This window comes from Venturia canescens, chromosome 2 (assembly GCF_019457755.1).
Source record: "Venturia canescens isolate UGA chromosome 2, ASM1945775v1, whole genome shotgun sequence".
In the NCBI taxonomy this organism is placed as follows: Eukaryota; Metazoa; Arthropoda; class Insecta; order Hymenoptera; family Ichneumonidae; genus Venturia; species Venturia canescens.
The window spans coordinates 16,135,874-16,159,786 of NC_057422.1; the positions used below are offsets into that span (position 1 = coordinate 16,135,874).

At 40.9% G+C, this 23,913-nt stretch overlaps 4 protein-coding genes across 4 annotated transcripts; 1 reads left to right on the plus strand and 3 right to left on the minus strand.

Moving 5' to 3' along the window:
- Nucleotides 1–27: 27 nt before the first annotated feature.
- Nucleotides 28–2,478, minus strand: LOC122405935 (DUF1676 domain-containing protein Osi12). Its single transcript, XM_043411016.1, has one exon. The coding sequence runs from the start codon at nt 2,191–2,193 to the stop codon at nt 1,381–1,383; it is 813 nt and encodes a 270-aa protein (XP_043266951.1). The 5' UTR covers nt 2,194–2,478; the 3' UTR covers nt 28–1,380.
- Nucleotides 2,479–9,345: 6,867 nt separating this feature from the next.
- On the plus strand, nt 9,346–11,315 carry LOC122406606 (uncharacterized). Its single transcript, XM_043412146.1, has 3 exons — nt 9,346–9,734; nt 10,581–10,763; nt 11,042–11,315. The coding sequence occupies exons 1-3, from the start codon at nt 9,410–9,412 to the stop codon at nt 11,179–11,181; spliced, it is 648 nt and encodes a 215-aa protein (XP_043268081.1). The 5' UTR covers nt 9,346–9,409; the 3' UTR covers nt 11,182–11,315.
- A 232-nt stretch (nt 11,316–11,547) lies between these two features.
- Nucleotides 11,548–23,610, minus strand: LOC122407365 (uncharacterized). Its single transcript, XM_043413530.1, has 8 exons — nt 23,168–23,610; nt 22,592–22,764; nt 22,032–22,343; nt 19,664–20,098; nt 18,540–18,995; nt 14,469–14,870; nt 14,207–14,272; nt 11,548–14,027 (listed from the first exon to the last, which is right to left on the minus strand). Exons 1-8 carry the CDS (start codon nt 23,425–23,427, stop codon nt 13,798–13,800), a joined length of 2,334 nt encoding a protein of 777 aa, XP_043269465.1. The 5' UTR covers nt 23,428–23,610; the 3' UTR covers nt 11,548–13,797.
- Osi10a (Osiris 10a) lies at nt 18,368–20,220 on the minus strand. The gene is made up of 2 exons (XM_043412145.1): nt 19,664–20,220; nt 18,368–18,995 (listed from the first exon to the last, which is right to left on the minus strand). The coding sequence occupies exons 1-2, from the start codon at nt 20,154–20,156 to the stop codon at nt 18,514–18,516; spliced, it is 975 nt and encodes a 324-aa protein (XP_043268080.1). The 5' UTR covers nt 20,157–20,220; the 3' UTR covers nt 18,368–18,513.
- Nucleotides 23,611–23,913: the final 303 nt, after the last annotated feature.

Below are 23,913 nucleotides of genomic sequence, written 5' to 3' on the forward strand. Positions count from 1 at the left end.
GGTTTTGCATTAACACACGGCTTAGGATTACGATAAATTTGTATATTTATTCGCTGGACCATTGCTGCTCGCTGGTGATACATCGATCGATTAAATGAAATAAGTTATTTCGTTATCAATAAAAAATAAATACACTTACATAACAAATTATTTTCTAAGTAAACAAATATTACACGAAGGAACGGAAAACAGTATGAGTCCAGTTCCATAGTGTAAGCCTGGTTGCTTCACGATTCAACAGAGACGTTCTGTTTTTCTGTTTGTCTTTTTTTTTTGACATGCATGTATACTCTCCTTATTCTGCATTAACGGACTTTACGTTGATTGAAAGCACTGAGTGCCAGATGTGGTGAAGGACTTTAAGTATGTCGTACGACTGAGCGATAGCACGATAGACCATACGGAAGATGAACTAGAGTTCCGGTGATATGAGCACGTCCATAATACACTTATGACGGTTCAGCAGTTCTTTACGAATATAAATATAACGTCGAATTAATGGAACCTTTCGCACGGTCTATAAACTGAGCAAGCAAAATTCAAACTATTGGACTACTCCGATGGCAAATTCACTAGAAGAAATGATAAACAACAAATCGTGAAGATCGTAGAGATGAAAAATTTTCGAAAGACTTGTCCAACTACGTGCAGGAGATACAATTTGCATGTGCAAGTCCTTTAAGCATCTATACCGGTGCCTCGCTGCCAAAGAATCGTAATATTTTGTTTGTATGCGAGGATCGAATGTTTCGTGTAAAAAAATATATAATATTTCCTCTCCGTTACGGCCTCGTGTTAGTAGACGTTAATATTACTGAAATCTCAGTAATTTGCACTTTTTTATGAGCCCAGGGTCATTGTGTCACAGTAGATTTTGTGTGCGCGCGATTCGAAAACGTATCGTCCGTAATAGAGTCACAGTGAAAACTGCACTATTATGGTAAATAACTATGATTAATGCTGTTACGAATAGTTTAGCCATTGATGATGATTCTTCGTCGGAATGATTGTACTTTTTTTTGTCGAATTTTAACAGTTTCAGTAAGCAGTCGTTTGTTCGTCGAGTCTTCGATATAATGGTCAGTACGCGGAGGTGATTTATCGTCGTTCTCTGTGTTAAGTCCGTTAGACCCTCGGCAGGTTCCGTTAATGTTCACGGGCTCTTCGAGCATAGTTCTCGTAAATGACTAATACAGAGTACGCACACTCGGAGAGATTGCAATCGTACGGGATTGCCGTTGAGCGACAAAAATTTGGGGCTTGTGCTGTCATTCGAAGCGAATTTAAATCGCTGAAAATGTTTGCACAAGCCTTAAATTGATAATCACTAAGAGTATTAGTTGATACGACCGAAAAATGTATCTTCCCAATCTGGCTGTTTTATTTCTCGTTCGTTCTATGCGAACCGTAGGCAAGATTTTGCGCGTATTCTAATGACGAATCGGTCTTCTCGTGTTCAAGAGGATTCAGCCCGGAAGCTTCCTTGAGACTCCTGTCCCAACCGCCGCCTCCTCCGCTCTGTTGCCATCCACTGTGGTGAGAATCACCGCCTTGTTTTTGGCTCAGCAGTTTCTTGAGCCCGATTATGAGGGACAAGACGAGAGCGATTTTACTGATGATGAGAGCTTTGCCAGCGAGCAGGAACAAGACTCCCATTGCGATTGGCACGAGAGCAGCCATCTTCATGGCCATTCCCATCATCATCATGCCCATCATCTTCTTCATTTTGCCGCGTCCTTCTTCGATGCTTCGTTTCAGTTCGACAGGCGATGTTTTCGGCATTCTTATCTGAACGTTGAACGCGTTCATGAGATTAGCCAAACGATCGAGAAGCATGTCGTTCAAGAGATCATCCCTCGACGCGCCAGCGTTGCGAGCCATGGCGACCTCGAGATCGCGCTCGAGGCTGCGTCCGTTATTGGCGTTCTCGTTGTAAGCTTCACCGGGAACTCTGACTAGCTCGAGGTTGTCAGCTATCGAAAGATTTTCGATGCGTCCGAGTCGGTCGAAGAAATTAATCGCTTTCTTCTTGAGACAGGGGGCTACGCCCCCGCTGCGGAGCTGGCAGTCTTCGTAAATGCGGTAGAGCGAACGGTAGCCCTTATCGAAAAAATTAGCCTCGTCCAGGCTCCACGCCGAGGTCACGGTCAGCCCAAGCAGCAGCAAGAACGCGCACTTTTTCGTGAAATCCATTTCGATTATTTTGACTTACTCGATCCGCTTGTGCAATGAGCTCGTCTAGATACGCCGATATCGAGTCTGGTTACGATTACGGTCAATCACTTGCCTCCAATGCGAATGTACAACTGTTGAGTCAACGAATAAACGCGTTTCTACAGCAGTGATACGTGCTGATATTCGGCTGTACGTAATTTTTAACGCGCACACAGTATTCCGTCTCGGCAAATGGACCGGTTGTGAGGTTCAACGAATCGTGAATCTCGAGGCGATCGACTGGCACCTGTACGTTGTAAACTGGCCTCCTATATACCGTCGAACACACGAGAAGATGGCAGGAGTAAGCCTAAGCTTCGTAGAGGAAGAGACAGCGCCGCGATAGTCAAGATGCTCGAAGGGTAAAGGGGGATGTACTTTCCGATGTTGCTGTTTCTCTCGGCTCGAGCATAAAACGTGTACGAGAAAGAGAGCCCACGCGAGATAGTAATGCTCCCACGTGACTGCGAGTATCCGTGAACCCGTAAGCTTCGCCGCGCACCGTGAGAAGATCGATGAACAAAGACAGTAGCCCAGGACCCGAGGAAGAAGTCGAGTAGACCTGCAACGGGAGAGGATGGTGAAGGCACGTGTGTGACGAGCAAAGGTACGAGAAGGAGAAAGGCTGTCAAGAAAGGAGGAATAATGAGGAAGGGCAACGGAGGAGGTGAAAGAGGACGCGAGGAAAAGTAAGAGATGGAAATCGCCACGAGGACACCATCAACGTCCTCGTGTAGGGGAAGTTCCTTCGTGTATACGAGGAGCTCGTTCTCTCTCCCTCTCTTTTAATCTTCTCGCTTCTTCTCTCCATACGTACGTGTTTGCGATGCCACGTCTAGAATTATTTTCAGAAGGGGATGCGAGGGGTTTTCTCATGGAGTCTCAAGAGAGTATGTGACCTTCGTGACACAGAGACCCACTCGAGAGAAAGAGCCGTGATCATCGTCCATGTCGCATATATACGCAGTTACCGGGAGCGTTACTTTTTTGTTTTCTTCCATTTTACCACGTGTTGATTCTCCTCAAGTATGTGGTTATATTCCAGGGAGAGAATTAGTGTGGGAAGTAGGAAACGGGAAAAAGGTACTTCCCTAGGACATCCTGAATGCGCGGTGTTATGAGAAAATGAAAACTAGGCATGGAGATTACTGTGTCCTCGATGTCGAAGTGGGTGAATTCTCGCAGACTGGATAATCGACGCACGCGGACGTGTTGATGATTCGTTAATTGAGAATGGAGTATTAAAATTTGCGGTAAGAACTCGACATACTGTAAAACGTGACGGAGAGATAGAGATTCAATTCTACTGCGATATATCGAAGGAAAAAAGTTCATAAAAATATGTAATTATGTGTAGCGAGCCGAGGGCACGTAACAGAAGAATAATTGACGATTGTATCATTGAAAAGATCGCCAATTTGCGTAAGAAAGTGTCCGAGCGAACGGTTCATTAAAGTTTTATAGAGTGATAAGATTAGATATCAGTGAAGAGCTATGAAATAGGAATGAAACTCATTTCGCTCGAAATTACGTGAACGTATTTCATTCGACGGGGGATACAGCGAGAAACTATTTCGATTTTTACTACACGAAGATCCAGTTAAAAATTTACTGTTGCATGAAATTCATAAAAAAACTCATTTCATTTAATGACACAATACAAAACGATATTTTCGTTCCATACTAAGCATTTTTATGGATATTTTCCACGGTTATTAACGAGGGGAAGAATAATTCGGTGAAGGAATTTCGAAGAATTTCTTTTATGCAAATTAGACGCTACTCGCAAAAATTTCTTTGCTCGACGAATCAGAAACTCGCTCGCACGATTGGTTACTCGATTGTTTATCGATGCTCAACCACACACTTAAAATTCAATCTCGCTCGTCGCTGTGGTGCGCGCATTCGCGTTTCATCTCCACCACTGCACCAGCCAATAACTTCAAATGGATACGAGTTTCAGTCTACGTACGAGAGATACCGTGGAAGACAGGATTGGCGAGAGTGGAGGATGGCACCGTGACCCCACGGTTGGCCTTTAGGCTACACGTAGCATCGAGAAACTAGTCCGCTCGTGTCTTCACCAAGTCATAGATGGCTGAATCCACCTCCGGTGATGCACACTTTTGCATCAATGCAGTAGTAAAATATCGTTTGTTTTAGTAGTGGTGTAGGCAATAGCAAAGACACTGAAGAAGGAAAGGAAAACACACGCAGTGAGGCAGGAAGGAGATAAAAACGAAAAGAAAGAGGGAGAGAAGAAAATGCACTGAGCGTTGAGAGGCGTGGGTGAAAATGCGCCTATCTTGCCCAGTGGCATCATATAATTATATTCCACCATGAATTTTAACATAAAACAAGTAAAAGCCATAATACAAAATGAAAATAAACAATAATAATATCCCCTGAATACACAAATTCCTTTGATGATGATGCGGAATGTCTTTAACCTTTTTTACCTTTTCTGTACACGTTGAAAATATGATTTATGCGTTAATCGATCTTAAGGTCCTTTATAAAGAATTCTCCCGCCGTTTGTGGGTGTCAAAGTTCCGCAATGATCAACTTTATGGTCATAGCAATCGTTAAGTTTTGTTGGCATCATTCCATCTCACGGAATGTGACTTTTTTTATCGTCGGTCACTGTACTAAAAATACCTAACACCGGTAATAATGATTGCACATTTTTCGTTTATTGTTAATGAAAAAGTGTATTAGATCGTCCCTCATAATTATAGAATTGAACTCGATCGTTTATTACTTGCTAGATAATATTTGTCTCGACAACAATTGACTCGTTACGATGAATAAATCGACTTGAACCGTTTAGCGCAAATTACCCACTGTGTAAGTATTTACAAGCTGTTATGGCACGGAACAACAAACGAGTACGTTCTGCGAAGCCCGTGCCATTTTACGTCTCGAGGAGTGAAGCAAAAAGCGTGCATCTAGGATGCTGCGTCATTACAACTCGTCGGAGCTCCAATCGCACTACAATCGCTCAAGTGTGCGAAGAAAGCCTCGTTGAAATATGACAAAGATGAGAAACTAGTAAAAATAATTTGTCTATAAAATGAGCGTTACTTTTGTGTTTGAAGTTCAAACTAATGACCATTCATTTCGAACCGGATGTTAAAAAAAACTCGTCGATTCTTCCAACATGAAAGTTAAGATTCTATTGAATTTCATATTTCTCCACAACTATTTTGGAGGCCTGATAACGATGCTAATTTTTAAGGTTTTTCCAGGACAGCCTACCTGGATATTTACCAATATTTTTTCAACGAACGATTCTCAGATATTCTCACAAATCTAATTGTGTGAGGGCGAGAGTGAAACAGAATCGTGCACACATAATTATCCAACTTCTTTAGTCGGACATGCGGACATGCTGATAACACTTGCAACGAGATGGCCTTGAAAGACCCCAGCAGTTTTGATATTTGACGGTAAAGTTCACACAATGAGCGTAGTTTTCTCCTTATTCCTCGACGTCTATCCGAGAAAAAGGCCGATTTATAGCATGCCGTAACTCAACTTTCATACCTTTTTTTATCGTTGGAATACAATTATTTATAGTTATTCGATAAATGTGTTCGTACGACGAACGCAAAGGAGGTTAGCGCAGGTTTAATGCGCGTCACCGGCTTGCGCATAAATGCGCGAAGAGCTCGCACGAAGTTTACCCCTCGAGCTCTCTCACCTACTTTGCAATTATCCCATGACTGCGGTGTGACGGTATATAATGCATGATGAAGAACGCAGAATCGAGGGAGCGGGATTCGCGTGGTGTACTTGTCTACCGTGCTCTCCCGCCGCTTTCGGTAGATTCTTGGATAAATTTTTAGAAAAACGGAAAAATGGACGGACGAAAATGGTAAAATCGCATATTCATGTCGGAATTGACACTCCGAAACGCTCATAAATGCATGCAAAATCCGTTGAATAACTGCAAACATGTAAAATTGTGCTGGCTCAAAAAATACACGATTTTTCTGTCTCTATGATGACTGCGAAGCTTTGGATTCACAATCCTTTTGGATTTTGCTAATAATTCTTGATCCCGAAGCCTGAAAATCATCGCAACGAAGTATTGGGCGACGCGAATTCGATAATTCGAATCGTTATTTTTTCCGTACAGGCGTGTTTTTCAATATTTCAACATCATCGAGGAATTCTAGTTTGAAGCTCATGATCTAAATTTTCACAAAACGTCAGTCCCAGTCGGGAATGAACGTTTCAAGTATCCTCGGCGTTTAGCTTTGACGTTTGTACGGCGTTCCACATCCGACAGACGTTCTGTACGTGTGTAATCTCACTGATGACTCTCCGTTGGTTTTGCTGGCGACGTTCCTTTTTAACGAAGATTCACGTCGTAAGAATGGAGCCAAGAGTTTCATGAATCGCGTGATTTTTTCAGAGATAACGAGTCCGAGGAGACAGTGTATAGCTACTTAGCGGTAGAAAGGAAGACAGCGAGGATTTTTAAAGAGAGGAAAAAAGAGCGACTGCGCGCGAGGACCGTTTTTTACATAAAGAATTCAGAGTGACAGTAGCAACAAAATCCGATCTTGAGTTGGAGGGGCCCGTGGACAATGAGCTCGAAAGAGAGAGGCCGCCATTGAAGGTTTGAAAGGTTTTTTCTCTCCCGAATTTCATAATTGGGATGAAAGAATGATTAATGGTTCAAAGATCGCGTAAAAATGTAACGGTTTCGTAGAAGGTACGATGATAGAAACAAAGCGAGATGTAAGAAATTTACAAAGAGCTTTGTAAGCCATGATTTATATTGCGGACCCTCTAAATGAGTGGTCAGACTTTGTTGGGGCTTGTGTATTCGATATTTTGTTAGTGTTTAGATGGCATGAGAAATGGGAGGGTTATGTAGGACGCTGAAGTTATTACGGAAATAATAGGCTGGAGCAATGTATCTGGATTTTCAATCTAAATTGGTGATTTAATCTTAACACGTGATTTTTAAGCACCGATGATATTAGATGGTTCACCGCTGTTTTTTATCGGGTGATTAACGAATTTTTATGAGAATAATAATCCTCGAAGCATCCGGTTATCACTGATCGTGAATAAATTTTTTGTTTGTGCAAGTTTTTGTACGAAGTTCGTTTAACGACTAATTTATTCCATGAACTCTACTGCGATGAACCAGAAATAATCTCGAGGTGTTTGTGGTTTTGGTAAATATCAGAATTCCTAAATTAAACAATTAATCGAAAGCTGTTGCAAACCGACCGCAGCTTCGATAAGGTGACCACAAGAGGTCGCTTCAGAGCTGCTGAATGCTGTGTGCGTACCGCGCGAGCAGCCACTTCTATATAAATGCATCTCTTTTCTTCTGTCCCTCTTTCACTTCTACTGTTCCTTCCCCCCTCTCACTTGCTCTGTGTTTATCTCAAAGAAGCTTCTCTCGAATGTACAGCCTGGTCGCCTATTACTCTATGTTGTTTCCTCCGCATATAATAGCCTAGGAAAAGACATTTGCCAGGATTGAAAAACCGATCGAGGATGCTCGATCGACCGCATGGCACACAAAACCCAACGAATATGCTGGCGAGATGTCGCGGGAAGCAAAGGAACTGCATGTATATATGGAAAGAAAACACGCGCGGAGAACCATACACGCTACTTTTTAGTCCTCAATTTCCACTTTCGTATAGCACACTGTACTTATGGCAATTTACGTAAAAAACGTAAGACGATACGTTACACGTACTCGGTACGAAATCCTTGATCATTGTCTCGTGAGCGTCCTTCTTTTTATTTTATTCTCATGAGAGACTAAAAAATAATTTATGGCTGATTGGAAGTTCGTTTGATCGATTCATTGATTTATTGGTGATTTTGTGACCTAGCAGAGCTTTGGACAAGATACAAAGATTACAAATAGTATATAACAATGAGAATATAAGTAGGAGACAAGAGATAAACAATGATCGAGTTGAGCACGCAATGACCGATATACAAATAGCGTTAAGAATACTATAACTAATTAATATTAACATAAATAGTATTGATCGAATAGCAGAATCTTAATCTAGGTAACAAAGGAAGAGGCAATGCGAAAGCATAGCAAAGTGGAGTAGGAACCAATTGTGCGAAAAAGAAATAAAGTAATAAAAATACTTACATACGTATGAATATATGTGATAAAAATAAGTGAAAAACGTCAAAAGCTGACGAACGGTAACAAAGAGATGAACTTGAAAGCAGCGTTTACAACAAAATTTGCATCATAAATCAGAGTAATTCGGAGAAAATACAAAGATGAAGTTTCAAGAGTTTTTTCGTCCCCCCAAACTATTGGACCAAAATCATTTTCTCCATTAGTAATATGCAATCGTTGACAAAGAGAAGAAGAATATATTTGTGTCACATACGCAAAAAACATTTAAGGAAAATATAGCAGATTAAAGAAGCGCATTAAAACGCGTTCTAATTTTAATGCTGCGCATTAATAAATATGTAACAATAAAGATGTTGACTCAAAGTTGCTCACACAGCGTCTGTCTTTATGAAGGCAGAACGGCTGCTGAGAGAAAGAATGTTACAAGCATTTACATGAATCGCCAGCAAGACTAATTATCTTCGTGAATATGGCTATTAGTGGGCGATATATTGCGATTAATGTCGGTCTCGTTCGACACGGCAAAAAACAAACGAGTGAACGAACATTGTATATCTGTAGATCGCGTTTAAAGCGTGCAAGAGATATGAATCCAACGGTATACGCATCGACGCATCAGAAATACAAAGCACTTGGGATGCACACGCCCAGCTTCGTCTTTTTAATACGAAGAATCGAATGCTCTTGATGAAACAGGCGTAAGTAATGGTTTTAAGCACGCTGAAAAATCCACGTCAAGCCACTTTGCTTGCAACCGATCGATTCGTAGGATTCGTATCGAGTATCACGATCCCTCCTGCGTTTAAGCTCGTGGACCGGAAGAAATGTGTAACGAAGCGATGATTACGTTTGTAAAGCATCCACAGTTTTAATTCACGCTCTGTATGCGGTAATCAAAAGTGGGCTTTCTGCTTGCACTTATACACGAGAGGAAACAGCAATCCGCTCTCACAAGATAATTGCACGCGTTTATTGCACACGCCCCATACCTGAGAGTTTCTTTTCTTATAAATATAGAAGATCCTGTACCCGCGGGACTAGTCCCTGTCGAACATGCTTCGACGACGGCTCTTTGTTATCGGGATTATCTCGCTCGCGGCTGCTCTCACAGCCGCCGTTGCTGATAACGCGAATTTACGCAAGTTTTACCTATCTCGAGGAGCGAGAATCGATTGCACCGACGATCCTGGCGGTGCTAACGGTTCACCGCTTTGTCAACGTGCCAATGTTATCGTCGATCGCGGAATCGTCGAAAACGTCGAAAAATCGAAAAATGTGACTGTCGAGGACCAAATTGACGAGGACGACGAAAAAACCCTCACCGGCCAAACGCCAGACGATACGGAAGAGGAAAATGACGAGACCGCCATCGACGAAGGTAGACCATTCAAGTTCTCCGTTATATCGTTTCATAATTTTCTTAAATCCATCCATTTTCTAAATCCATTTTATCCATCACAAATATCACAAACAAAATCATCCATTTTCTTGCGACTTCCTGCAAATCGGAAAATACTTATAAAATTATATTCAATCGCAGACGAAAATGCCTCTTGACATTCGAAGCATCTTTTTATTTTATTTTTACACTCTATTTTGGACTTTGGAAGACTTTGCGTGCTGTTATCCCCAACGAATGCTAACAAAAATCTCTTGGTACACGATCTTTTAGAGTTTTTTGAAAAATATTTTTCAAGGAGTGACTTTTGTTCGAGATTGCAAACTTGTAGTTACGTAGGTTTCGAATTAATTTGTGAAAGTACTCTTGAAAAATCAATAACTTTTTAGTTACATCATCTTTCAGTCAAATAACAATTTCATCAACATAATCTGCCATTTGATCGAAAGGATGTTTATAAGCATTGACCAATCGGTGGGAAACATCAAAAATACAAGTACTATCGGTGACGGTGTGTCGTTAACGTGTTTTGTGGCAGGAGAATAAAGAAAATAAATTTCTTTCTCAGTTTCATTACATTGACTTTGTGATTACAATTTTCTCACAAAACGAGTGGGATCCGGAATCGTGAATCGGAACGTTTTCGATCATTTTCAAATGATGAAAAAACTTCGAGGTCTATGAAGGAGAGCCGAATAAATCGAACTCGAGTGGACAAATTTCTCCCAACTTTTTCCAAAAACGATTTCGCGTCTATTTTTTCTCGTGCAATTAGTAAAAATAGCCACTAGATTGCGGTTTTAACATGTTTTGCTAATTTCGCAGCTCGAGGAAAAAAGGACAAAAAAAGAGGCTACCTGAAGGTGTTTTTCATGATGGCAGCTGCAGCCAAAGCTACTTTGCTCTACGCAATGATACATGCAGTTGCTTTAGTTGCTGGCAAAGCTCTTGTCGTCGCCAAAGTTGCTCTAGCCCTAGCTGCGGCTGTTGCACTTAAGAAGGCTTTGGGTAAAGATGTTTAACTGTACAGGCACGTTTTTTGCTGAATTTCTTTGACGCACCGTTTTTTTTGTTTTTAATAACAATGAACATGAAAATGAATAATTTTTCGTTTTAATTTCATATACAATTGAAAAAAGGTTCATAATGCTTTTGCGTTAGTGATCAAATGTTTACATCATTACAAAGAAAAACGTTCTGAAATCGTGATTGCGTCGAATTTTAATGGCAGAATCAATCGCAGTAGTGTTTGAATTCCCATCTAATGAAATGTTATTAATTCGTAGAACATCATGATAAAACGTCCGTCGAGATCGTGAAACATCCGCATCACACTTACTCGCAGACTCACAGTGCGAGCATAGACTACGATCATCATGGAGGGTACGAGGGTGGTCATCGTAGAAGAAGACGACATGCTCGATAAATTCCCACCACAATAAACATCATCACCGATCGACACTCTTTCATACCCTTACCACTGAACCAAATTGTACAAACAAAAAAATCGAATGTATATCATAATGGGACCAAAGGATCAATAAATTATTTATTTATTTATTTGAGACATTCGTATCAATGACTTTGATGAATTGCTTCAGTCGAGTTATTGGACAGGACCAACTGACGGTGGCTATTTTGAAAAAAGGTAACCTGAACATTTGGCCAATTTCCACTCAAAAAAATATTTTGAACATAAATTTTTCTTATGCAAAGAACGAATGCAGGATAAAAGATATTATTTATTTTTTATTTATTTTTTTTTTTAATTACAGTTCGAAGATGGATAGTAAACGGGACACTGCGGTATGCGTGAGAATAACTCGGATGTGACGTGGTTGGGAATGAAAATTGTGAATGAGTTCAGAGATGCGAAGGAAAGAATATTCTGGTCTACATTTCCTCAGGAATCGAAACTGTTTTAGTGCAATGTAAAAATACACTGTTTCATCATTTTTTTACGTAATTAGAAAATTGCGTTCTCAACGTTGTGTGCATTGACATCTCATACAAATTGATCTTTCGATACTGGTTAACACTCAGTACATTGGGAGTACATAAGATACAAATTTAAGAAGAATTCAGTCAAGGGAAAATCTTACTTTATGGGGCAAAAAAAGGAATTATTTTTTCAGGAATTTTTCTAGGAGGACAAAAAACACATGAACATACGCAACTTCGAGATATATTTCAATGTATATTTTAAATGTGAAAAAAATGTATAAGAAACAATGAATCACTGCATATGCTTCAGTCCATTCCATGAGAGCCTGACCACTGTAGTTTTGAATTACTGGGAGAACGATACAGCCCACGATTCTTGACTGAAACAATAAAAGAACAATAAAATGTCCTATTTCCGATATTTTTCTCCTGGGTGAACTAAGAAGAAGCAGAGAAATTCCTGAAATTCTAAATTATTTCTGGTTCAAAAAGTTGAAGAAAGAATACGCTTTATGCAGTAAACATTATTTTAGAAAAACTTCTTCATCGACCCTTTTAGTTCACACAGAAGAGAATGAAAACCTGAAAAAAAATTTGATTTGATTGAATACTTCGCTTGGTTTTCTTATCGCATCCCACCCTCCAAATCAATAATGTCGTGAAAATAAAAACTGCAGAAGAGGTACGTCGAAGAGGCAGGGCACTCACATACCTGCTCGATGTTCCTCTGCTTCCTGTCTTCGGAAATCGGTTCTTGGAATTGGTCTCTGAAACTTTGTAAATATTGTCTTCGAACGTTTATATTTTTATTCGAGCAATGAAGAAAAAAAAACACTTTTCCGGATCTTTCAAAACGATAAATTTTCTCAATGGAAAAGATGCAACTGCTGGTAATGGAAAACACTTTGCAGATTTCTTCACGTTCCAATTAATAATTCGGACTTCTTTAAGAGTTTAGTTTTGAGAAGTTAATGTATTCACATTCGTGGTATTTGCGAGATACGTAATAAAATTAACCGTATTCTCGATGCTTGTATCATAATTTTCCTAAAGAAATGAAATTTAATAAAATTTATAACATTTGCATCACTCCATTCTATCGAGTTAAGAAAAACTAGGAAGATATAATATTTAATGTATTCGAATTCACCTGACGACCCAGCTTGACGTCCTCTATTTGGTTGGAGATACTTTTCAAGATCGGCATACGTCAAATGGGTTCGTACTCAAAGATGATTCTCTCGTTAAGGGGAGAAAGAACCGGATGACGAGATTCATCGAACGAAAAAAAAATGATGGATTAGATACCGCAAGAAACAGCGGAGAAACTTTTCTTGAGATCAGTTTAGTCAATCTAATGATCGTGAATGAAAAAGAAAGAGATCGGACTCGATGAGGGCTACCTTATACCAGCTGAACACGCGATGTTTACACAAAGAAGCTGCACGTTCGTAGCCCCGTTTCTCGGTGGATACGCTCGTTGAATCGTGTAACCAATTTTTTAATAGTACTGCGATCGCTCAATCGATCGAAACGTATTCATAAAAAAGCAATTGAATGTGAAATGTATTTAGAGACTCGCGGCTATTCTGAGATTAATGTAGAACGAACCGCCAGCAAAATTATTGCTCGACATTATTTTTTATCGTTTTTTAAGTATTTTTCCGCTCCCTTTTTGTCTCGGGTAAACAATCATCGACAATTTTATTTTCTGAATGTTTGACCTTGAAAAAGTGTTTCTTCGATTCTTCCAGTATCAATTTTCTTAAATTGTCTTTCTGGATAAATGTTATTTGGAAAAATAATAAATTTCTTTCATGATATGTTCTATTTCATTGTACGTATCTACAGGTAACGAATGTCACAAATTTGCAAGAAGGATCTAAAATAAATGTTTTGCGTTAAAGTTTATGCTCGTTTGTGTAACTGATATTTTAATGGAAATTCAACAACATGATGAATAAATAAATAAATAAATAGATGAGCAAATAGATAGACGATTTTTGGCTTTTCGAGTTCTGTGTTTCTTCTACACCATGCACCCGTGACGTGCGTTTGTTTCAGCGCGTATTTATAATTATTCGATAAGTTTAGCTGTTCACGTTGGTGTGGTGGGACTGAGGGATCTTTGCCAGCCCCCATAACCACCACCGTATCCGCCATGATGCTCGGAAGCAGTCGCGTAGATGACTTCGTGTCCACCACCTCCGCTTGACACGAGTTTCTTCAAGCCAATAATAGCGCTAAGGACTAGAGCGATTTTAGCTGTGAGCAAAGCTGTTCCAGCGATGAAAGCAATTTTGCCGTAAGCCAATTGAGCCATTACACCTTTAGAAGAGGAAGAAAAAAAAAGTTGTTTTGCACCGAAAAGTAATCACACAGTTTGTCGTATTATTCGAATTTTCAACCACGAGCCGTTGCAACGTTTCATTGTTGGAACGTTATTTGTTTGAATGAATATATTTATTGAAAATTTTCGTGCGGTGTTGAATCAATTGATAAATTACCTGCAACCGCGAGACCTCCGACCATTAAGGCACCACCGTAGCCTCCCTTGTCCTTCTTCTTACGACCTGGCGAATTAAGATTAACTACGATGAAACATGGAATTAATTCAAGCATCAGCAGTATTACTGATTGCGTTCGAACAGAAGTGGTAAAGTGAACAATGATTGTCGTTATCATTACCGACCAATCGAATCGAGTAACGAGAGCAATCATGGACGAGATTTGACGAACAACAATCTCTATTTGCGTTGGCGTACTGACCTTGTATGGCGTTACCAGGAATCGTGAGTTTGATGGTTCTCGAGGCGAGATAATCTTGAAACTTTTTTTCAAGTTGCTCATCAAGAGTCTTGACTCCGGTGTCATTGAAGGTGTCCTGCCGCTCGGAAATAGAGACGGCGGATCGAGGATCCTTAGCGATCGAGACAAAGTCGTTGATGACGTAAACAGAATCATCTTTGATCGCGGTGTTAAGGACCTCGAGAGCTCGACGTTTCAGGCAATCAAATGTGTTCTTCTCGGTCGTACACCTCTCGAAAAATTTTCCATAGTCTGCACTGACGATACTCAAGCTGGAAACGGAGAGGACCAGCAGGTAGCCGAAGAGGCACGTTGTGCCCGACGAGAATCGTGTTTTCTTCATGGGCCTTCTAATTTTCAAAATATTATCAAATTATTAAGTAATCGTGAATAAATCTGAAATAACCACTATTTCCAGTCGTCGTAGGGTCGTGCGATCGAAAAATCTTCAGTGATGTCCATAAATATGCACTTGGATCGTCTAATGAATTTAAATACTTTTGATATTCTACTGTAAGTAAACGTCCGTCTGATGGTAACACGAAATTTCACACTTTCAGTTGTAATAATAAAAAAAATTAACAACAAAGCAAAACGAAACGAACAAAAAATGGCATACCTATTGGCTAAACTTTAAAACGAACTGAAGTCGTTACTCGAGTCGACTAACAAAACCTGTTTCACGTACCGAGCCTTTTATACTCGATATTAGGAAGGAGAGCAAAAATAAACGGAGAAGCGTGCATTTTCCTGCCTGCTCTCTTCCTCTCTTCGCCATGAACTCCTTCCACAAGGAAACACGTTGAGACGACTGGAAGAGAGCAGAGCATTATGATCACGTTTGATGATGGTGCTCGGGCGTGTTTCGCGACGTAGCTTCGTCGCATTCGCTCTGTTTAACGCCCTTGCCTCCGACTCCCAGAGTAATAATAGGCACATGTCTTACAAAAGAGGCAACTTATCCGAACTAAAACAATGCTGATCGAGACACGCGAATCGCAAATGTAGTGGTGCACCCATACTTGACCCTCTTGCCAAACGATCCTCATTATACGTGAGTCCGCATCTCCTTCTCCTTCTCTCATCATTCACAAGCAAACGTATATGTATGCAGAAAGAGTCAGAAGAAGGTAGAGCGTCGTTGCTCGACTCTGGCAAATTCAAAAGGTATCCAAGTGAATCGCCAACGGTGCGAGCGCCTTAAACGTCTTCCCTCCTCTTTCGAGTCTGCGCTTCCTATGTGTGTATCTCGCAATGAGTCGCGCTCTTTCGATGTGTTAAAACCTCGTAATAGGTGGCTTACGGAACAGGTGCGGAACCAGGGACCTCGTTTTTACACATTTTACTTCAACTATAATAACTCCGCTGTATTTATCACAGCATGCTACACAGCTTGCCGGTGGTGTAAGAGGGTGGGAATATCTTAATGGGATGTGTGTCACGACGATTGCATCTGCTTCCACAGTTGGCATTCTTCCCTGTCCGGATATATCCACGCGGAATCTCTTTCCAATTTTCCCAGATACAAACCTAATCGCTTCCAAGCCCTCGGTTCCCCTCGCGGTACATAAATGCAATGAACACTGCGATCCAATGGGCAGTTTTTTTTTTTAATGAGAATGCAAATCGTACAAACTCTTTCGTTGATTTTGTTCTACTTGTGCTCATTTTCATCGTTTTACATAAATCTCGAAGCAATATACTTGCAGTATGTGCACTTTGGATTCGCAGGATCTCGTTTTAATGATGGCTCATTGAAGGAACTGCAAAGACGATTGAAATCAAACGGTAAATCGTTACACCCAAACATTGCGTGCAAAAATCATTTAACTTAGGAAAATGCAAATGATTGTTAATGGATGTCGTAGAATTAGTAGTAAATCCGTGTCGACACGTGAATACGTGGAAACTTAAGGGGGGTCCTGCTTTAGAAAGTCAAACAAATCGATCGTTTTCGCGGGAATGTTTTTGGATAGACGCGGAAATGACTCGTCGTAGCGGAATTTTTGGTACAGTTTTAAAGATATTTCAAGAGTACAAAAACATTGTTTTAATGTGATAAAAAATTGCGATATTCTATATTTTTAGTGAGTTTGGAAAAAACGTTTCTAAAGAAGAAGAATATCACTGCAACGTGATGTAAACAATCGATTTGTCTGACTTTCTAAAACAGGACCCCCCTTAAGAATTATACGATCCTTTGACCAGTCCGACGTGTTAATACCAGTGAACCAGGACTGTGAGCTTGCAAAACGAGAAGCTCATTCTCAATTTTGTTTCTAATGATTTCTTGTTTTAATGAATAATCACTGCAAAGATATGGAGATCAAATTTTTAGTGTGAAATCTCTATAAAAACTGATTGGAATCTGCGTTCTTACTGCGATCGACTTGTCGGAAATCTTGAAAATCCCAGATTCCCAACACCGAAAATCTTTGAATTTGTAAATCGAACGCTTCCGTTTCCAAACACAGGATTTCCATTTCGCTTCTCAACTGCACAATTATAAAGATTGTTAGGTCGTTTCTGTTGTGCTACTAAGTAGTCCAGGAACTACGCTTCTGTTTAAAATCATTCCCCCACTACAAGCTTTGTTTAGTAGAGTTGAAAGAGCCAGGAAGCTCGTTGCGTGAATTCAGAACTGCGCTTCTAATCCTCGATAGCTCGTTGATTTTTTCAACAATGAACTATAGCACGATAAATACTAATATTTTCGTTGGTGAATCGCATGTCTGGCAACCGTCTGGGTGAAAAGACAATAATCTCGAAGAATCATGATTCGCAGAGCGATCAAAAAGCCAGCACGCAACGATTACAGTGAGAAAGAGAGAGATTCCAGCTTCAAGTAATTCAGCTTCGTTCCGAGACGTTTGATTCTCAAAAAATGTATATGATTTTGGTCGACGCAAAATTTCCCATACATTTGCTCCGGCTTCGTCAAGTTTCAAATTTCTCTCTCGACTTACTCGTGAGTCTCCATCCCCGCATTTTTCCCAACCGTTATTCCCGATATGTTGCATATTTTTTTCGTCAATACGAGATTATCGGATTGAGATTTTCTCGATGTTTGTCTTCATTACGGAAATTTTCATCGAAGTATTTCACAGCGTTATGTGTCGGTTAGCCGATAATAGACAAGATTAGTGGAACAGGGAGTGAGAAAGAATGAGAGAACGCGAGCGAGAACTGGTTGAGTTAAATGACCGGAAGTAAGAAAACATGAAGCGCGTGTACGTTGAGCGAAAGCAGCCAAGATAGTGGTCCTCCTTAAGCGAGACTCCGATGTGTACGCTTACCGTATGGATAACTTTTAACTACGTAGTTTCTGGCCAGGAACGAGGATTCCCGTGGAAGTAGAATGTTTGACGCGCCTTTGAAATCGATAGTGAAGCGAACGGATGCAGGTGTTCGCATGCAACGGCGGAAATGTAATTGCGCCTACCTCTTGTGAATTTCTGGAGTTCTGGACTACTTGAATCAGGGGAATGAGAACAATCGCCTTGGTTTTCCATTATTAAAAGATAATATGCGCGCAATTATACTTGTTATTAAAATTTATGCGGTATACACACGTTGAAAAACAGGGCGTGACGAATTAATGTCAATTCGAGGCAACCATTTACTTTGGCTTTGTGTATTTTTCTTTTTTTTCCACTGAAATTTGTGTTTAAACGTGTCCGTAAAAGCAACGAAGAAATAAAATCAGAGCGAAAAAAATGATGAGAGCGGATAACATTGTTCTGCCCTTTTACGAGCAATCTGTGCGAGAATCTTTGACAAAGATGTAGCTCGCACTGAGGAAGCAACTGGACTGGAATTAATCGTCGTATTCGAAGAAAAGTTAACAACAAATTCATGGATATGTACAATATCTTTATTGATTTTTTAGGATATAAATAATCGATGATGCTTCCAAAATCACGTGGTCGAGGGTCAAGCAATCGTTCCAGTGGTCTCATTCGTTTTGAGTAGTTAAATGGATGACCCAGAACAACCTCAATCAATCTCAAGTGCTCCAAACAAAGTTTTTACCATTTCCCGTTGGTTCTTGATTTTCGGGATGTTTTTTACCATCGTAAACGTTGACTACTTCCCTCACGACGTGTTGGCCATACGTTGGGAAGTCTGGGGATCTTTGAAGTGTCCTGTAAACAGGCCTGTAAGGATATCGGTGATCATAATTGTGGAAGGATCCAATTTCTTCAGAAAATGTATCAGGTCCAGGGGGATTTTGGAATCCGAATCCAGCCAATCCTTGGACTAACGGATTCATTTGCGATACTGGATAACCGCCTTGAGAAGCATGCCCTCCAGTGAGAATGGAATTCCAGCCTAATAAGCTGCTCAACAGGAGAGCAAACTTGGTTAGGAGCAAGGCCTTCTTCGTGACCAGCAGTATTATTCCGAAGATCAAGGGTACGAGACTCGCTAGACTGAACTTGAAGCCGAGCAGGAATGGCAGCACGAGACTCCGCACAATCATTCTACCTGTAACATCAAAAGCGTCGAGAGTCAAGGTAAACATGAACGCACACCGTGCACAACGGTGAGAGCCGAGATTGTTTTTTCCAGGTCGTTTAATGAGGACGGCCTTGACCGTGCTGCCAGCTGGAGGCAGGTGCTTCAACTCGTTAGACCTTGAAGAACCCGGAAGCTATCGCGGCTCCACAACACTTTTGTACATCCATTTTACCGACTGATGTGACCTTGCTCTGCATTATCCAGGTAGCTACTTTCGAGCTTCTTTCATTCTCCGCTCGCACAATTAGTGAGAGACGTTTGTTCGAGTTAAATATTCACTAATAGTAAAGCAACGTTTTTCATTGATGAAAAACCAGCAGAATTTTCTTACAGGAGAAAAAAGTTTAACAACGAACAAAATTAGGATGGTGCAACGTTGTATACAAACTTTCAAGATTTAACTTCATGGAAAGATTCAATTCAAAAGACAACTTTGAAATCCACGATCGAGCTTGTAATATTCGAGAATTCAATGACTCTGAATGAAAATGAAAGAAAACAACTTCGAGTCAAAATGTCTTCGCTGAAACTCGCATGATCAACCAACTTTTCGACTCGAAATTCATTTTTTTTTAACTTAGCGAAAACGTGGAAGCTGTCAAAGGAAAAAGGTCTTGGCCCAAATGATGGTTCACCTGTTCCCAACTGTCGATCCGTATATCCACGGAACCTCTCATCGACCACGAACTCCAACACCCCATTGCCGTTTAGCATTGGACCGACTCTCATTTGGAGACCCGGATAAATATTGCTGAGATCCCACCTTAAATTCCTCCTCTCCATAAGTCTGGCAGCTGCTTGAACAACATTGCCAAAATCTTTAGGATCGTAGTCGAGATCCAAGAGTTCACGACTCTGTCCCTCGGCTCTTTCGAGCTTGACACTGTCATAATCGAGCACATCTTCGCGATTCATGGCGCGTAGAACGCTCAGAGTACCACGATTAGCGCACTCGAAAACACCGTGAATTTTTTTCGTCAAACAGGAAGCAAAAACATTTTGGAAATTGCTGGGTTCCTCTTTGCTGTCACTTATGTCAAGTTCAGGTTCAGTCTTGGGATCCATCATGACTGTAATGCCCGATGAAAACCAAACGATCAATAGCAGATCCCGAAGTTTCCGCTTCATTTCGAGGCTGAAGAAAAAAATTGTCGAAATTAACAACAATTTTTCGCACGTGCGGTGAACGATGCTCGAGATAGCCGAAAGAAAACTGATGTTCCACGACCCAAAGCCACCCACCTTTATAGCTTTTTGCGAGGGCAGTTCACACACGAAGGAACAATCGGTTTCACTTGGCGAATCTTTTCGCCATCATCAGAGGTAACACAAGCAGCGAAAGTACGATACTCAAATATGTATTGTGATTTACATTGTTTAAAGTCTGTATTCGTACACGTACAGGGTGGGTGAGCACAAGGAGACTCCGATACACCGGATGCACGCGAACCGACAGTGAAAGAGACTTCCGCTCATGGCGAAACAATTGGAGAAGCTTTCCACGGTTTTCAGATAAACGTCTTCGTTCCCCTGGCTGTTGGGCTAATCGAAAGTGATAGCAAATAACGATCATATACGACGATTGAAAATTCAAACTAGTTTAATCGCTTATACGATTTTTGCTTACACGAGTTTGAAAAAAGACACTCGATTTATTCAGACATAGAGAAACCATGAAAAGATTGAATTTATTGGACTGGGAGCAAGGGTCAAAAGTCGAATTAACAGCTCTCGAAAGAATAATTTCTCAAGTCGATAGAGAAATCTACAATTGCCTTTTACTTGACTCAGAATTTTAACTGTTGATGCAAAATTACTGCGGAAATCGTGTTCAATTTGTGATAAATCTTGTAAGTACGAAACGGTGTTTTTTATCGATTCTATGATTTCTTCTTTTCATGTAAAAATAAAAAATTGTTCCTGTTACAAGAGCGATGCTGTATGGTCTCGCGGAAAGGATGGATAATGCTGGTCAATGAGATAACACACGAAAACATATCAAATTTATAATACAAAATTAGATTTATTTCATAAATAACAAATATATAAGTTACATGGCAATCCGACCTTACCGGTCGAACGTATAAATAATTAATCATTGGGCAAAACTATGGAGCGTGCGAGATACTGACTAAGAGTTCATCGATCCTTAAGGAGTTTCTCTCTCTACGGAAATCCTGTTTGAATAAAACGTAGAGATGATATTCTTGTTCTATGTCGTTCTCTATCGTGGAGATCGTGAACTCCGGGTGGGGAGGAAAAAGTTGCACGAAGTGATCGAGCGCCGGGACCGTTTGATTTATAGGTGCAATATAAAAAATAAAAAAAAAAAAAAAAAAAACACGGTTACGTTTTGATCCCTAGTCACACATCGCGCATAAAAAGCCTCGATGCACACGGCTCTTTTAACGATCGCACACCCGATCTCTGTAGTTAACAATAGTATAGTCAAAGTCTTCGTTTTCGTGGCGTCTCTCTCTCGCTCAGTCGTCAAAATCGTCATGGTAGTCGTCGTAAGTTAACGGTTATCTTTTCTATTGTTCGTGCAAGTTTAAAATCCAAACAGTCGTTCAGCATTGAGTGTCGATCCGTCGTCGATGAGTCACAGTTACTTTTTTTGTCTCCGTTCATTTAGTCGTAACGTCTGTCGGTGTATTATATTTTGTATTGTCTTCAAGTTTCGTCACGTTGTTGTAAGAAAAGGGCGTTGACCAGGTGGAGATCGATAACCGAGAGCGTCCAATTAATAAAATTAGATGCGTCACGCGTTCTCCCCGTAGGCGCGATCTTGATTTAGCCGTCTCCACGGCAATAGTGGAATTGAGCTTTAAATAGTGTTTTTTTTTTCTGGTTTGTTTGTTTTGATTAAATTAATTTAATGTCGCGAGACGATTTGACGCGTGTCTTCTCTTCTTTCTCCACGTTCTTTTTGTACGTGAATCCATCCACCTGTCTTTCTGTTTTTCTTCTTTTTTTTTTCATTTGTGTTTGGAGCTTAGTTGCTGGCTACAGGTTTGTAGGCAGAATAAGCAAGCTCCGCACCTGCCGATCGGGACCAGCCGTGGTGCTCGTGCTCGTCATGACCATGCGGTGCTGGGTGAGCTACAACCTCGTAACTCTGGTGTTTGGCGGCAAGGAGCTTCTGCAGAGCAATGATGACGGAGATGATGAGAGCGATTTTACCAATAACGAGGGCTTTGAAAGCGACGAGGGCGAGTCCTCCTAGAAGGATGGGCACGAGGATGGCAGCCTTGAGTTTCAACAGCATGAGGATTGGCATGAGTCCTTTCATGATCTTCTTCTTCTTGCCACGAGCTGTTTAAACGAGACAACGACATTTTTTATTGGAACGACAACGCGTCGGAAATGGCTCGATACACGAGGAATATTTTGACGAACAAAATTTTCTATGAATTCGACGATTTTTTGGCTTTAAATGAGCTCTTCGAACGAGTCGTTTCATACGTTCTTGGCTGACAAATTTTACGATACGTACGAATTTTACGAGAAACTTCTTAAACCAAACGCATATAACGGTGATTATTTATTTTTGTTGACTTTACCTTCGTCCATGGAGCGAGAAACCTCTTCCGGAAGGCTCAGTTCGATGGTGTGAGTTGAAAGGAATTTACCGGCTCTGTCGAGAAGAGCCTCGTCGACGGCTACTTCGCGGGCTTCAACTTCCGTAGGTAAAGTGGCTTCAATGTCATTCAGTGACCTTGCGTTGTCGGCACGGCTGTTTCGAACAAAATTTATTGCTGGTTACAATTTTATTGCATATCAATCATTGTTACGCAACAAAGTAGTGAGTGTTCGTACATGAATGAATACAGAGATTCGCACACTTTGAATAACGTACGATTTCATTCATGGTAAACCGATCGGGGGGAGGTGAGAGGAGGAAAAAAGTTCATTAACGAAAATCAACTTGAATGAATCGATGTGTGAATGGATCTGAGATTTGTAACTAAAAAGATTTTGCTCCATCATCGAGTGCAAGTGAAAACGAATTACCAACTTATCCGAGCCTTTTTTTTTGGCAACGAAATTGAGTATTTGCAAGATCGAAACCCATTCTGAATACGAAATATCCAACAGAATAATTGAATGGGCAAAAGATGATTTTATCGTATCCTTACCTAGATTTGGCTTCTTCGGTTTGTACGATTTTGACGCCATCGAGGATGCTGATGTCGGCGGATCTTGCGGCACGATCGACGAAACGAAGAGCTTTGAGTTTAAGGCACACCGAGATATCGGCTTCACCCTGGCACGAGGTGTAAACGGAGAACGCATCCTCGAGCAAGGATCGTGGTTTCGGTGAATCCTGAGAAGTGGATGCGGGTGCAGCGAAGGCTAGCGTTGCGACGAGCGAAAAAACTGCCACGAATTTCAGCATCTTTATTGATTTATCCTTCCTTCGGAAAATAAACTTCACCGAATATGATTATTCACCACGAAGATCGAACTTCGAACTTGCGTTAACGTCGATGACGAAAGTAATAACTTCTTGCAAGAAACAAAAAAAACAACAAGCTGACCGACAAAGGCTCTCTTTTTTGGTGCTGGTTGACCGACGACGTTCGTATCGACACTGACCGAAAGAATCACGATGCTGCCTTTTATCCTCAACGCGAAAGGGGCCCGCGTACGTTTTTGAAATTTTGATGGCCCCCACTTTGGGGGGGTCTCTCTCGTTCTTACTCGCCGTTGCTTGTTGCCCATGCTTCGGGCCAAGTCTCGCGAGCTCTCGCGTTCCCCTCTTCCCCCCCTTCTCACCCCCCTGCGTCGTTCTCCTCGCTCCCGCACGTATACCATCTTCCGCATGTGTGTTCTTCCTCCTTGTCTTCGTCATCCTCATCGTGGTCCTCATCCTCGGCTTACT